We start from the raw sequence: 14,135 nt of genomic DNA on the forward strand, positions 1-14,135 counted from the left end.
AAGAGCGTGGATGCGTGAACGTTTGAGGCACAAATGGGCTAATGTCACAGGCTTGTGACACTCTATTCTAACTGTGCAGGTTCACTAGAGCGCCCCGCAGTTCTCAAGGGCTGCTGGGCTGAATGGTTAGGTCTGGGGGTAAGAGCTCTTCTGCCTCAAGGGCATAGTCATTCATCCCAATTCAAGATGGCAGACAGGTGAACATTTGAGGCATAAGTGGGCTAACTTGTGAACCACCTAACCGATTTGAACCAAATTTGCTCCAGGTGCAGGGACACATAGGGATGACTCAACTGCACAGTTTGTGATGATGTCATTCATCACATTTCAAGACAGCAGACAGGTGAACATTTGAGGTACAAGTGGACTAACTTCTGAGGATGGTGATTATCAATTAAGATTATAGTGAAAGGAAGGTGGGCAGACCAGTTCTTACCAGAACAACTTGTCTTATAGTAAGGAGTACTTCACAATTACAGCCACCTCCATCCACATACATGGTTGAAGCATCTTATTCTCCTATCATATTCATTTATACTAAAATAAATACTCCAGTGACTTCCACTGGTCTATAAGGCAGGAGAGTTATTACTTTGGGGGGGGGGTAAAAATATAATATAGAAAATCATAACTGTCCTACATAAGTGATCAGTAGTCTAAAGTATACTTCACTAGCTGCAGACATGAAATAGCAAGATTTGCACCTTAATTTCTTCAGGGCTTACTTCCTACTCAGTGGCTGACATCCTGACTAAATTTACTAGAGGAAGTTCTTTTGAAATTTAATGGTCCTTTAGAGTAACTCCTGAGTAGTACTGTTCTGTAGCTTAATCTGGTTGCCAGCCTGTGTGTTTAGGATTGTTGACCAAGGGGTCCAAACCAGACATAACCTTAAACATGTCCTTTTGACCTTGTGTTAGTTTGTTTTTTGTTTTGCTAAACAGTAGCTGCAGGGACTCAAATCCAGACTAGCACCATGGGGAAAGCAACGAGTTAAATACCCACTTCCCCGGTACAATAGACCCAATCCAAGGGCCCCCACATCTGCTATTTAGCAAACAACAATATACATATACAAAGTCAAATTATGTGTTTAAAATAATCTCTAGTTAGGTTCAAAGTGGTTGTGCTCCCATGGAGCTGGAAGCAAAATACAAGTGAGGCACTGGCACATCTGTATTTTGGAACAGGTAGTGTTTAAGTACAGAGGATGATCAGATGTTAAATAATCTTCTTTATGTGGAAAAGCTAAAGCATCTGAGGGTTTTAAATTTAGAAAATATAATTCTAAGTCGGCGGGGTGGGGTGAGAACACACCAGAATTTTTAAAAGGGAAATTCAGAAATGCACCATGGTGAGTGTTATTTGCACATGAAGCATGCACTGCTGCAACACACACCTGTTCGTTTTTCGTGTCTGTGCACACATACTTTGTTGCCTACAGCCACACTCCATGACATTTAGAAGCCTACACAGACGGGGAGAAAATCCTTGGAACTGGGGATTTGACAGCACTATTGCGGAGAATAGTTTTAGCAGTGGAGTCTGTCAAGTATCTTTGGCATGAGGAGGAGAAATAGGTACTCTTGATCAGGGTCTGGGTTCTAGAGGAGTCTAGACTACTATTTTATTTTTCTCACTGCTGTCTGTCACTTTTGCATGACTTGCATGTTTTAACTGTGCAAACATTATTTTAGAACCGTTCTTGTTTTGATGGGGGGGCGGGGGGAGCTGCACAATTTGTGACTGGTTGCACCTTTTTTATAAGCCTTGGGACTGGGGGTTTGTTTGTTTGTTTGTTTGTTTGTTTAATGGAGATGTATTACACGGGCATGGGAGTGGCATAGAGAACTGGCAAAGAGAGACGGAGACTTGAAGTAGGAAACTGGCACCCCTTTTGGAATCAGTGGCACTCTTACTTTTGGACTTCAGGGCCAAAGTACAGGGCCTCCACAATGCCTGGGGGCTTCCAAATCTTCTTTAGTCTGTCCTGGGTGGTGTGGTTGCTGCTGGCCTGCACTGTGCCGGGCAGCCAAGTGTGATTATGAGCTGTGCCAAGTGCTTTAGAGACAGAGGGGGGAGCAGGGAAGGAAATATGTGGGATGGGAATATTTTAAGTTGCGTGTTGAAATGTTTCTGCTAATGCATATCTGCATAAATATACCTGTTTTATATTCTTACAGTCTTGTGAATTCAGTTGCTGTTCGTGCCCTGAATAACCCACCTGTTAAAAATACCACATGTGTCACGGTGTGTGTGTGTGTGTGTGTGTGTGTGTAGAGGGGGATAATGCTTAACTTGCGGGGGATGGGGGGGTCTACAAAGGCCTTTAGGTCCAGGCTCCAAAATTACCTAGGTACACCTCTGTCTGGAATATGCTGCCCAGAGCAACTCCTTTGCATTGCATCCTGGTAAGGCCAGCCTTGATTAACACCGGGTAGGGAACATTGATCCATTTCCAAACTCTTGGTAGTAGCCTGTTGGAAGCCACAGAATTGGGAACCTTGTGCTGAACCAAGAAAGTAAGTTCTGGTGAGTGATATGAGCACTGCACATTTTCTAATACACTCAAGTGCTCTACATGTAGAAAAACACATGTGAAACAGCCCTTATGTTATTGGTTTTCCCAAAGATGTATTCTAAAACTAGCATGCATGGAATTGTTACTTTTATTCATCTTTCAGAAAGCAGTGAGGGTACAAGCCTCACTGAGGATGCCGTGAATTTGATGTTCTTCCCCAACAGCTTTTCTTTAAATAAAAATGTTTCAATACAGCAGGAATCTAGAAGCACTTCCTGTGTACTATATTAGGCCCAACTTCAGCATATTCCTCCTTGGAAATCCACATCTCCTGGAAGGCAGAGAGTGAAGCAAGAATGGAACCCCCCATCCAAACAGAGATCTTCCTCTCAGGGGGTGCTGTGACCAACACCTCCGTATCCTTGGGAGCCATGCGAATCAGCTCCTTAGTCAAGCGCTCACCGATGCCAGGAAAGAGACTGGAACCCCCAGAAAGGAGTACATTGGCATACAAAGTGGTCCTCAGGTCAATGTCACATTTCATGATGGTGTTGAATAGGAGCTTATCAATTCCAGGGGCCTCCATGCCAACATTAGATGGACGAAAGAGGGTCTCAGGGCAACGGAACAATTGGTTGTGGATTTTGATGATCTGCCCATCAGGCAGCTTCCAAGTTTTCTCTATGGCAGTAGGTTTTTTAGCCATCTCCTCCTCAGGGTTCAAACACACGTAACATAAGCCCTCTTTGATGATCCGCACAATTTCCCTTTCAGCTGTGCTCACTAAGGCAATGCCACTTTCTCTCAGGATTCTCATGAAGTATTCTGTAAGATCCCGACCTGCCAGGTCAAGCCGGAGGACAGCGTGAGGCAAGCAGTAGCCTTCAAAGATTGGAACAGTGTGGGTGACACCATCTCCAGAATCCATCACACAGCCTGTAGTGAGACCCGCGGCATATAGTGCCAGCACAGCCTGGATGGCCACATAGAGGGCTGGTACCTCAAATTTCTCAAAGAGCAGTCTTGTCATTTGTTCACGATTGGCCAGTGGGTTGAGTGGTGCTTCAGTTATCAATGCTGGTCTTGTGCTGGAATTTAACTTCAGTTCATTCTCATATGTATGCTTCCATATTTTCTCCATGTCTGGCCAAGATGTGACAATTCCATGTTCCACTGGGTATCTGTAGGGTCATAAGGAGAATAAAGATGCTGGCGGGATTGTCTTATTCCAAAAATCTTACCATTTCCCATTTATATACTGAACTTATAGGAGCCTAGTAAAAGTATCAAATACTAAATTCATCATCAGTGCTTTCTCGGTATGTAAAAACATCTTGAATGTTTCAGTAGGGAAAATAACCAAATTGTTAAATATGCTCTTGAAGAGCATATCTCCATGACAAATTTAAACAAGAGTCAAGAAACCTTGAATACTAGTCCTGTGAAGTGCCTATGGATCTCTAAAAGAGTCTGTCCTACACAGACACAATTCCCAAAGTTCCCATGACAGTTAACAGTATTTTGTTTGTAACATAGATGTGCACAGAATTAGCAGTGGCTTTTCTAGGCATGAGATACCTCTCAATAGACAGAGGCTTTAACAGTTCACTGTCTCAAATATAATTTGTATGTGGAAACTAGTAAAACTCATTTCAGTTAATTTACTCTATGCAATGTGTTTAGGATGTGGGGCACTGTGAAACCATGAACTTTCTGTGCAAACCACAGAGGAATGTTCCAGACAATTATCAGTTCTTTTGCAGGAGAGTCTCTCACTTCCCTACATCCATCCACTGCAACTCACACTTTTGTATAATACACTGAAATTGCTGTGAAGCTTCCAGAACCAATTGCACCTAGCTGTAGCATTGCCAAAACTGTTATTTGTGGGGGGGGGGGGTTAATTCTCCCCAAGCTTAGTTACCTTGACTTGAAGGTCACATAACTGAACAGAAGTTGCTCAAGGTTGCTCAATCTCTTGTGCTCTCAGTCTGCTTGCACAAGTGTTGTGCTTGTGTAGCAAGGATAGTGAATAGCATTGCATAATTCCCTGTGACATATATGGACTGAAGAAGTGGTTTCATAGCAGTAGGCATGCCACAGTTTGCCAAGTTCACCCTGTTGCATCAGTGGAACACAAGCTTCCGACATACAGAACTATGCACAGCATCCTTGCCTAGTACAATATGTTTGCACTTGTACAGTATTAGTCTGGATGTCAGCCAGTGACCCCAATCTAGAGAATTTGATTAAGCCTAAATCAATGGGAATTAAATTAGTCATGATTAACTTGTCTTAGTGGGATTTAGGGGAAACTAATTTTCTCTGGATTAGGGCCAATGTTGTGATGATCAAACCCAAAATGTACCTGCTGATCCAACTGTGGACTTTTTTAGGTTTTGATAATTTGGGATCAGATGCCATATTGTCCCTATATGTGAAAGAGAGTCTCAGTCAATGACTACCATTGCAATTTAGGGAATGTACACAATGTGCAAGAAGGGCAATGTACATTTCAGTTTTACCAGGAGGGGACTGTTTACATGACTGGTTATCCTGTAATAAGAACTTGACTGAGCTTTGATCTCTGATTTGTTTCTTTTTAAGGGATGATTAGCAACTTATTTTGTGTTTTTGTACAAATTACTTTGTGTTCAGACAGTCCTAATTTTGGGAATCAGATGTACACTTTTCTGGATGCTTCCGCTTGTGTCAATCCATATAGCTAATGGGAACTGACGTAGGATCTATATGGGCTGTGCAACATGACTTTTTCCCTATGAGCTTCAATGATTCCAGATAAGTGCTAGACCACCCAATTAGGCACTATGATGAATGAGCTACTGATCACACAGTCAGTTATTATAGGCCCTAAAATGCCTTAGGCCAGCTTTGAAGCCATTATCATATTTCTGCTACAGTCAAGCACACTGCTGTTTTTGTCTGCATGTTGTTCTGATCATTTTGCGTTAGGGCAGGTTCACATGTAGTGCTGAATCTGAGGTTTGATGGAGCTGCTGGAGCCTCCAGAATGCACGTGAGCCTTACTTCCAGTCATGGGAAGGATATGCTGAGATTGGACATGTTATACAAACCTACGAATCTTGGCATATTCTTGGCATAAGAATGTATTAAATAAATAAATATCTTACAACTTTTAAAAGGGCAGTCAAGACATATTTGTACACCCAGGCTTTTAATTAGATACTGTTTTAATTGTGTTTTTAATAGTTTTAACTGTTTAATTTTAATTGTTGAGTTTTAATCTTTTATTGGCTGTTTTTATTGTTTTGTAAACCACCCAGAGAACTTGCATTTTGGGCAGTATAAAAATGTATTAAATATAAATAGATAGATAGATAGACAGATAGATATTCTACCATACTTGAAGTATGGAACCTGACACCTCCAACTGAGATTTGAAGTGAGGGACAGATGTTGGACTCTGTACTGCAGGTAGGAAGTACTTGCAAACTGATAGGTTTGTATGGCACACCCAGTCTTGGCATAGCCTTCCAAAGCCTGGAAGTAGGGCTCACGCTCATTCCCAGGGTTCCAGCACCACCACCGTACCTCAGCTTTGGCACCGTGTGTGAACCCACCCTAAAAGACAAATTGTCCTTGACTGCTTGAAGCTCATCTTCTTTCTCATTTTTTGCATTCCTATTAACATATTGGTCCAGGAGAAGGAGTTATCTTAACAATACAACCATGATGAAAAACAACAGCCAGATTTCTAGCATCTAAGGGTGAAGCTAATACACCTCATGTTAAGCCCATCATTAAGAGATGGACTTAAAGCAGGAAGTGGACCAGAAAGGCCCCTTTCTCAAAAAGTATGCCATGGTGGGGCTAATCTGGCTCCAGACCATAGCATGGGGAGGTTGTAGCACTTTCCCCCGTCTTTTTTCCTGCCAAAAATCCTCCCCTCTGAAGAGCATATTTGCCTCTGAAGCAGCTATTTGCAGAAGTTAGGCACTTTAAGGGCAAATAGCTGCTTTGTAGAGTGCAATTTTCTGCTGGAAAATGGTGCATGGGAGAAAGACCTTTCAACAGCCATTTCCAGAATTGCACTTGCTGCTCTTTGACCAAAAAAAGAGAGGTTACACTTCTGCTCCACTTCCTGTTTTAAACCTGTGTGTTAATGACTTTAATGTTTTATTTTTAGGAGCTTATTTTATTTTTAATCGAAAACAGCTATCAATGAAAGTATCACATTCCTAAACACTAACCACACATGTTTGCATTCTTCGAGTTTCCCAGCCTAGGCTGTTCCTACGATTAATTAGGAAGACCAGACTGACTCTCTGCTCTGCCACCATGATGCCATCTTCTTCATAAACAATGCACCCTGTTTCTGGTGGTACCTGCACTCAGTCACTGCTGCCTCATGTTCATATTGTGCACTGCAGCATTGGACATGACCAGAATGCCAGCAGCCACTAGGAACAACAAAGGGAGGTACAGTCACGTAGGGTTGCCAACTTTCCAGAACTGGCCTGGATTCTCCAGGAAACAGCTTTAACCCCCAAGTGACTATTGAAAACAGTTCTGGAGATGCTAATACCTTGATACTGTGAACCATACTGCAAAAAAGGCAGCAGAGTGGGTGAGTGGGATATCTCCAAGAATAATTTCAGTCACAGTTCACAATTGTAGGGCAGAGCCCTGATGAGAGATGAGGCAATGTTTTGGTGCATGATCAGAGAGGCTAAGTAATCTGGTGTGGCCTATAGGAAATCCTACCTGGTGAAGATTGGGACCCTGTTTTATATCAAGAAGTAACTACATTTGCAAAAGAAACTGCCAGTGTTCCAATTGCTCCAATCCCAGGATTGTTCTTTTTCTAGTTGACCAGTGCCTTATGTCCTCCAGAATAGCCAATGGCAACAAATAATCAGAACCAGTGCATTTATTGCATATAACTATCTTCCCTACCGTGGCACTAAAGATTCTGCCAATTTGACCTGGAGATCTCTGTTTGTGAGCTCACCCACACACCCCAATCCCTTCACCTCCTGTTTCCCAGGCTCCTCTTAGGGACTTCCTTCCTATTCCTTTGTAGCCAGTGTTTAAACATTGTTCTAAAGTTTAGCCCATCCTTCTCTCTTCCCCAAACCTGCAAGCACCTGAGGGAGAGGATCCCTCGCTTAGCTTGTGCCTCGTCGCCAATGTAGAAGTCCTTCTGGCCAGCACCTAGCATCACAGACTTGGCCTTGGGGCGGCCTATCAAGTTGGTGAAGATGACACGCGGTTCTTTGTCCCCAGCAACACCGGCTTTGAGCAGACCTGAGCCATTGTCTAGCACCACAGCTGGGGGCAGCTCACCCATCCCTGAGTGATGGTTCTGTATCTGCCAGTTCCTGCCCAGGGCACTTGCCCCTGAGTTGGCCTGCCTTATATTGGGGGAAGAGTCAGGCTAACAATCTTCCCAGGCATGTGTTGCTGGCTCTATTGTGACCTGCATGTTGCTATGATACCTTCCCCTCAGGCTTTGTAAGGCTCTGCATGGAGACAGTGAAGGCCAGTTTCTGCTCTCCATGCACACGCATAGGGCTACATAGGAACATAGGAAGCTGCCTTGTACTGAGTTAGACCACTGTTCCAGAGAGCTCAGTTTTGTCTACACTGACTGACAGCGGCTCTCCAATGTTTCGGGCAGGACTCTCTCTCAGCCCTACTTGGAGATGCCAGAAATTGAAACTGGGACCTTTTGCATGGAAAGCAGATACTATACCACTGAGCTATAGCTCCATCCCCTAATCTTTCATGCTGCAAGAACTGTAAGACCCTGGTTGTCCTCTTTCTCTTAGCTGGGGGAATGAGAATTCATATAAGGCAGGAGGGTGTGTTGCTGTTTGAAAAAGGGCCTCCTTTATCTCCTCTTTGGGCTCCTTGGGAAGAAGATCTTCAAACAGAATTGTGATTAGCCTCCTAATACTTTATGAAAGAAGAGAGGAATAGACACACTCCTCTAGTTGTCTCAAAGAAGAGAATTCTAGAGTGAAAGGGCTGGAAAGGTTTTAGGCCCAGACACCTGTAATAAAGGACCCTCCACACCTTAACCCCACTGCAGATTAAACCATATAGGGGTATGTCTTGATTAGGCACAGAATTCAACATCCTGAGAATCTCTCTGTCTCTTAAAGTGAGTTTGTACTCATTAAGACTAAAAGGACATACAGTTTGTTTGTAATGCCCACTGAAATATCACAGAATAGAAGGGGTCTATACAAAATTTCTAATGGTAAAAGGGTAGGGTTTAAGTGCATAGCTCTTTGCCCCTTCCTTTGTCTGGTAGAGACAGAATCAATTATGCAACAAAAACAAAACTATACATATATATTTAGTGCTGAATGGATATTTGTCATGATGAACTGTGCATGTCAAATAATATTTCTATGCTATCTGTGATAGATCAGAGACAAACAGAATTCCTGTATTTGGTGTTATGTGGAGTCTACATTCACCAGGCTACAGATGCATGCACAAGATTTACTTCATTTTCATAATACATACTGCTGGCAAAATGCAACATCTCTTGATGTGCTATTTGAGTTTCCTAGGTGCAGAATTTGTCTTTTATGTTATGTATTTCTGTTAGTAGCAGGGGTGTATCTATAATTGAGTGGATGGGTTCAAAGAACCCAGGCCCTCCAAAGAACCCAGCTCCTGAGGGCCCCCTAGCTCCACCTCTCCCTATTCTCTTCATTATCTCCCTCACTCCAAGGGGCCACCTGGCAGGGGGAGAACATGGGCCCCTTCTCCCCTAGCTATGCCCCTGGTTAGTAGGTTACCAAAAAGGGTACAGCTAAACATTTGGAAGGGAAGATTCACCCACTGACCTATACATGACCGTGTATATAATACAGATTATCATGAGCCACATGTGGAAAGCAGGAAAAAAAACACCAAGGCATGCCATGCCAGAGAGAGGATGGACCTGCAAAAAAATAGCACCACCACCACGCCAAACCAGTTGCAGAGGTGGGACAGAACAAATTAGTATGGGGAGCCTGAGGGAGCTCCAGAGAAACAAGATGAAAGGAAGATGTTTGGGGAAGAAAAAGAAAAGTGATAATTCCGTTTGATCTACAATGGGAAATCAAGGTCCTATAACTCTCCTTGCAAATGGATGTGGCTTTTATTTTGCATGTGAGGCTAGTGTTTTATTTCTAGCTGACATGGAAATGGATTGTGCAGCCCTTAAAATCAGTGTGCAATTATATTGCTGAGAAAGTTCATAGGATAAACTTATGCCTTCCTCTTTTGAATGTGCAGATGCTGGCCCTGTGTCTGTGAGCAATGCATTCAAAACCTGAAGGGCTAGGGTAAAAAAAACTTCAGCGGCACATACTGAGTGCCTGCCTTAGGAAGAGGCTGAGGGCAGTGTTTCTCAACATGTTTTTATGCAATGGCACACTGACATTAATTACATTTCTGTCGTGGCATCCCCCCTTTTTTGTGGCAGCAAAGCCTCTACAGAATTTTTCTTTCAATACTTGATGCAGTGTCTGCCCTGAAAGTGGAGAGTTTTAAGTTCCTCGCTTTCAGGGCCAATTTGCCCCATAATGCAGGGGTTTCTCCCAGTGCAGAAGGGGATGAGTCAACCCCCTAAATGAGGAATGTAAACTTCTCACCTTTGAGGCTACCTTGCCCATAACACTCCAGTCAGTGTGGCTGGGAAATGCTGGCCTAGGGAATGTCTCAACTCTCAAGACTGAGGAATCAGAAACATAACGTGTGGGTTTTGATACAATCAGATGATATGAGCTAGAGAATTAATTTCTCCCAAATATGTATGTGTAACTTTTCTACTGCTGTGTTTCAGAAACATTCAAGTATGAGAAAGGACGTTAAAGGAAAGCTCTTTTTCCTCAGACTGCACAGTATAAAATTGTGTATATTGGCTGACACCCAGACTAAATTACTCCTATTGAAATTAAGTAGTCTTTTAAAATAATTCCTGAGTAGTACTGAGTAACTTAGTCTGGATGTCATAGGAACATAAGCAGCTGCCATATACCAAAGCAGACCATTGGTCCATCTAGCTCAGTCAGGGGCGTAGTAATGTTGGAGTGAGCCCAGAGATTTTAAAATCCCCCCCCCCCGATTTCTCCTTCTCCTGGTCCGATGTCTCTGCTAACTATCCCAACTAGTTACAAGGTGTAAATAACAGCAGAACCAACTTATACAACAGAATCAAAGAAGAACTTTAATCATTGCACATATCCCAACTACAGTTACAAGGTGTAAACAACAACAGAACAGTAGACCCAACTAATACAACAGTATCAATGAAGTACAGTAATCATTGTACACATCCCAACTAGAGAAACTATTGGAAAAAGACATGCTGTTCTGGTATTAAAAATATTTTGTATCAGTACTTCTGAACTGATATTTGATGAAGTCCTACTTTATGACATTAAGAGTCGTACATTATCCCTGTTAGATTTGAATTGGCATTTTGTGTAAATGAAATATTATTTAAAAGGATGATTTCTATAGACAGTATATGTATTCCATAAATGTATAGAAAGCAGAGATTCCCACAGAAAAAGAAACACGTTAGCCCTCTGTAATATCTCAGATAAAGCCTGACCCTTTTAGAATAATAAATATTATTGGAAATTAAATGCGAACTCATTAAGGTGAGAGAGAAGGGAATGGGAAGATACAATAAAAGCCAACTAAACCATTGACCTGAGTTAGAAATGTAATGAAGTCTTCGCTTCTACCTTGGTGAGAGCAGGAAGGAAGTTGCTAATGCCCCAGTAACAGCTATAATATACTGTTTTTCCTAACTGTTTTGCATGAAAAGCCATTACTTTATACCAACCTAACTCGGGGTGGGGGGGGGTGGGGATATAGCATCAAAAATAACCCGGAAGTTCTGTCAGGATTCAAAAGAATAGGTCCTCTTTTACTTTTAAAAGGCCACGCACTGCCGCCTCTGTAAAAACGGTGAGAACAGCCATACACAGACCATGTTGTTGCCACTCCCCGCCCACCCACCCACCCCAAATTATCCGCTTATTAGGACGAAATGCAAATAAACTGGAGGCTCTCTTGCAGGCAGTAATGGCTTTTGTTAAAGCTCAGCTCCACGTGTCCCTTTCGGCTACGGCAGCAGCACAAGTCCCCTCAACTCTCCCACGCCCTGAGAAAAAGAAGGAGCCCATCAGAGCCAGCGCTCACCTGAGAAGTCAGGCTCCATGTCTCTCCTCCTCCTCCTCAGCACACAAACACACAGCAGCTGCCCTCCCTGCCTACAAACGAAGCAGTGGCCAGACGCTTAAACCAGCAGAAAGACAGCAAGCTGCGAACAGCGGCCTCGATAAACGGGGTGTGAGTGTCCCTCACACACAGCAATCTCTTTTGCTTGCTCACCCGCCGGCCAGTTGATGCGGCTGCTCCTTTCTGCTTCTACGTGCGGAGGGCTCTGACGCGTTACGCATCCACCCGCCAGCCAATGAGAGCCCTGACCAACACCAGAGAAGGCAGGCTGGACGGGGCCAGGATGGGGTTGAGAAGGAGGAGCAAAAGGGAGATGGGGAAAGGAGGGAGGGGACTCGAGAGAGAGACAGAGAGCAAATGAATACCCCTGGCAGAACACTGAAGGAAGCGCAGGCGCTGGGGATCCAGGGCGGTGATCATGTGACTTGCCTCTGGGGGGGCACTTAAGGCAGTGGGCCCAGAGACAAATGTCTCCCCTTGCCTAATAGTAGCTATGCCCCTGAGCTCAGTATTGTCTACACAGACTGGCAGCGGCTTCTCCAAGGCTGCAAGCAGGAGTCTCTCTCAGCCCTATCTTGGAGGTGCCAGGGAGGGAACTTGAAAGCATGCAGGTGCTCTTGCAGAGTGGCCCCATCCCCTAAGGGGAATATCTTACAGTGCTCACATGTGGCCTCCCATTCTAATGCAATCTGGGCAAACCCTGCTTAGCAAAGGGAACAATTTTTTGAGTTGTGATATTCTGACATAATACCCTATCCAGCTTACTTCCTACATGTGTACAATGGAAATGTATTTATTTTATTTTATTCTAGTTTAATTATCGTAGTTTCTTTCAAAGGAACCTAGTCCAGCACTCATGACCACTACCCTATACACTGGCCCTCCAGAGGCTTTCCTTTCCTGTCTTTCCCTAAATGCTTTCCTATCTTTTTGATGCTTTCCTATCCTGAAAAACTCAATCCTGCCTTTCCCCAGTTAGGCACAGAGGAAGATGCCTGCATAGAGAGATGAATGAATGAATAACATAACATAAAACAACAACAAAAAATTGTTGCCAGGACAAAAGTTTGCTTTTTTCTAGTATCCCATCATGGCATGGGATAGCTGCAGCACCCTTCCCTCTTTTTCTGCGTGGGAGAGAGAATCTAATATATATTCTCCCAAGAGGTAAAAAGCAGAACGAAAGCCTGCTACAGAGGGGATTGTGGTACTAATGCTGAGATCATACTTCTGAAGGGTTACTTGCTTTGCCAAGAGAGAGCTATGACACTTGTTCGGGATGTGTAAATAAGAGGCAGCTGTTATACTATTGGGGAAAGAGGCAATAGAGAGCGCAATAACAAGGTTTCCGTAGTGTAGTGGTTATCACGTTCGCCTAACACGCGAAAGGTCCCCGGTTCGAAACCGGGCGGAAACATATTATCGTTTTCTTGAAACAATTAAATTATAAGCTCAGGACAAGACTTTGAATAGCAGCCCAATCCAATGAATGTTTCCTCGAAATACATCCAGTGTGAATTGGACGTATTCCCAGATAAATGTACAGAAGGTGCACAAGGTTACATCCTGAATGGGATAGGAGTTAATGTACTTCGACAAAAATGTAAACAAAATGTTGATTTTTTTAAAAAAGAAAAAAGATATTTCTATGATTGCTTTAACAACTCCGGGTTCACGGAGGGCGTCAGTCTCTACTGCTAATGTCCACTCAAGGGAGTAAATGCTGCCGTGTTTTAGTGGTGTTTTTCTTCTTAGTTGTCCATAGCGAGACACTGTGTCCTGGTAGGGTGGGAGGGGTGTCATTTTTAGCCGCCGCCGTAGTTGAGAAAGCATATTGACTAAACAATATGATTGGAAATTCAGCGCCGTCTTCAGGTGAGCTTGTGCGGGAGAATACAGATAGCTTTTTGTTTGGAATAATATTTTACTTTCAAACACCATGCATACAACAGTACTCAGCATCTAGCTGAAAGGTATTATGTAAGGGATAGTTTCAGAAAGCTTGCCATCCAAGTTTCCGTAGTGTAGTGGTTATCACGTTCGCCTAACACGCGAAAGGTCCCCGGTTCGAAACCGGGCGGAAACACAAATTTTTAAAACGAATATGTTACATATTTGGGACACTATTTTAAGTCTGTTGACATAATTTAACTATTGTGGCATAAGTTTTATTTAGCTCAACATGTACTCCTTTTAGCATGAGAAAAGCAAAACTGTGCTAGTCAGTGCATTTTAAATACACTGGGTGCTTTTGTATGTGGTTTTAAAGATTTCGCTTTATCGATAATAGTTCGGAACAGGACACATTTGATTAGCATTTCTGCAAAATAACATTTACATGTCGCGATTTTAAATTGGACTCCTGAGCAGGCAT

At 43.2% G+C, this 14,135-nt stretch overlaps 1 protein-coding gene and 2 non-coding genes across 5 annotated transcripts; 2 read left to right on the forward strand and 1 right to left on the reverse strand.

Moving 5' to 3' along the window:
* Positions 1-2,651: 2,651 nt before the first annotated feature.
* Positions 2,652-12,018, reverse strand: ACTRT3 (actin related protein T3). Of its 3 annotated transcripts, none has more exons than XM_053309982.1 (2): positions 11,915-12,018; positions 2,652-3,702 (listed from the first exon to the last, which is right to left on the reverse strand). In XM_053309982.1, exons 1-2 carry the CDS (start codon positions 11,980-11,982, stop codon positions 2,784-2,786), a joined length of 987 nt encoding a protein of 328 aa, XP_053165957.1. In that variant the 5' UTR covers positions 11,983-12,018; the 3' UTR covers positions 2,652-2,783. The 3 variants fall into 3 exon arrangements, with proteins under 3 accessions (XP_053165957.1, XP_053165958.1, XP_053165956.1); XM_053309983.1 differs by lacking the exon at positions 11,915-12,018 and adding an exon at positions 11,723-11,836; XM_053309981.1 differs by lacking the exon at positions 11,915-12,018 and adding an exon at positions 7,651-7,961.
* A 1,087-nt stretch (positions 12,019-13,105) lies between these two features.
* TRNAV-AAC (transfer RNA valine (anticodon AAC)) lies at positions 13,106-13,178 on the forward strand. The gene has a single exon. It is a non-coding gene; the product is annotated as a tRNA-Val (tRNA).
* A 596-nt stretch (positions 13,179-13,774) lies between these two features.
* TRNAV-AAC (transfer RNA valine (anticodon AAC)) lies at positions 13,775-13,847 on the forward strand. The gene has a single exon. It is a non-coding gene; the product is annotated as a tRNA-Val (tRNA).
* Positions 13,848-14,135: the final 288 nt, after the last annotated feature.

Source organism: Hemicordylus capensis, chromosome 3 (genome assembly GCF_027244095.1).
Source record: "Hemicordylus capensis ecotype Gifberg chromosome 3, rHemCap1.1.pri, whole genome shotgun sequence".
Classification (NCBI taxonomy): Eukaryota; Metazoa; Chordata; class Lepidosauria; order Squamata; family Cordylidae; genus Hemicordylus; species Hemicordylus capensis.

Excerpts from the sequence above, each read along its gene's own strand:
- ACTRT3 (XM_053309981.1), bottom strand. The coding sequence starts at position 7,853 with ATGGGTGAGCTGCCCCCAGCTGTGGTGCTAGACAATGGCTCAGGTCTG. Across the intron at positions 3,703-7,650 it reads CGAGGGATCCTCTCCCTCAG|ATACCCAGTGGAACATGGAA; the intron begins GTGCTTGCAGGT and ends ATGACCCTACAG.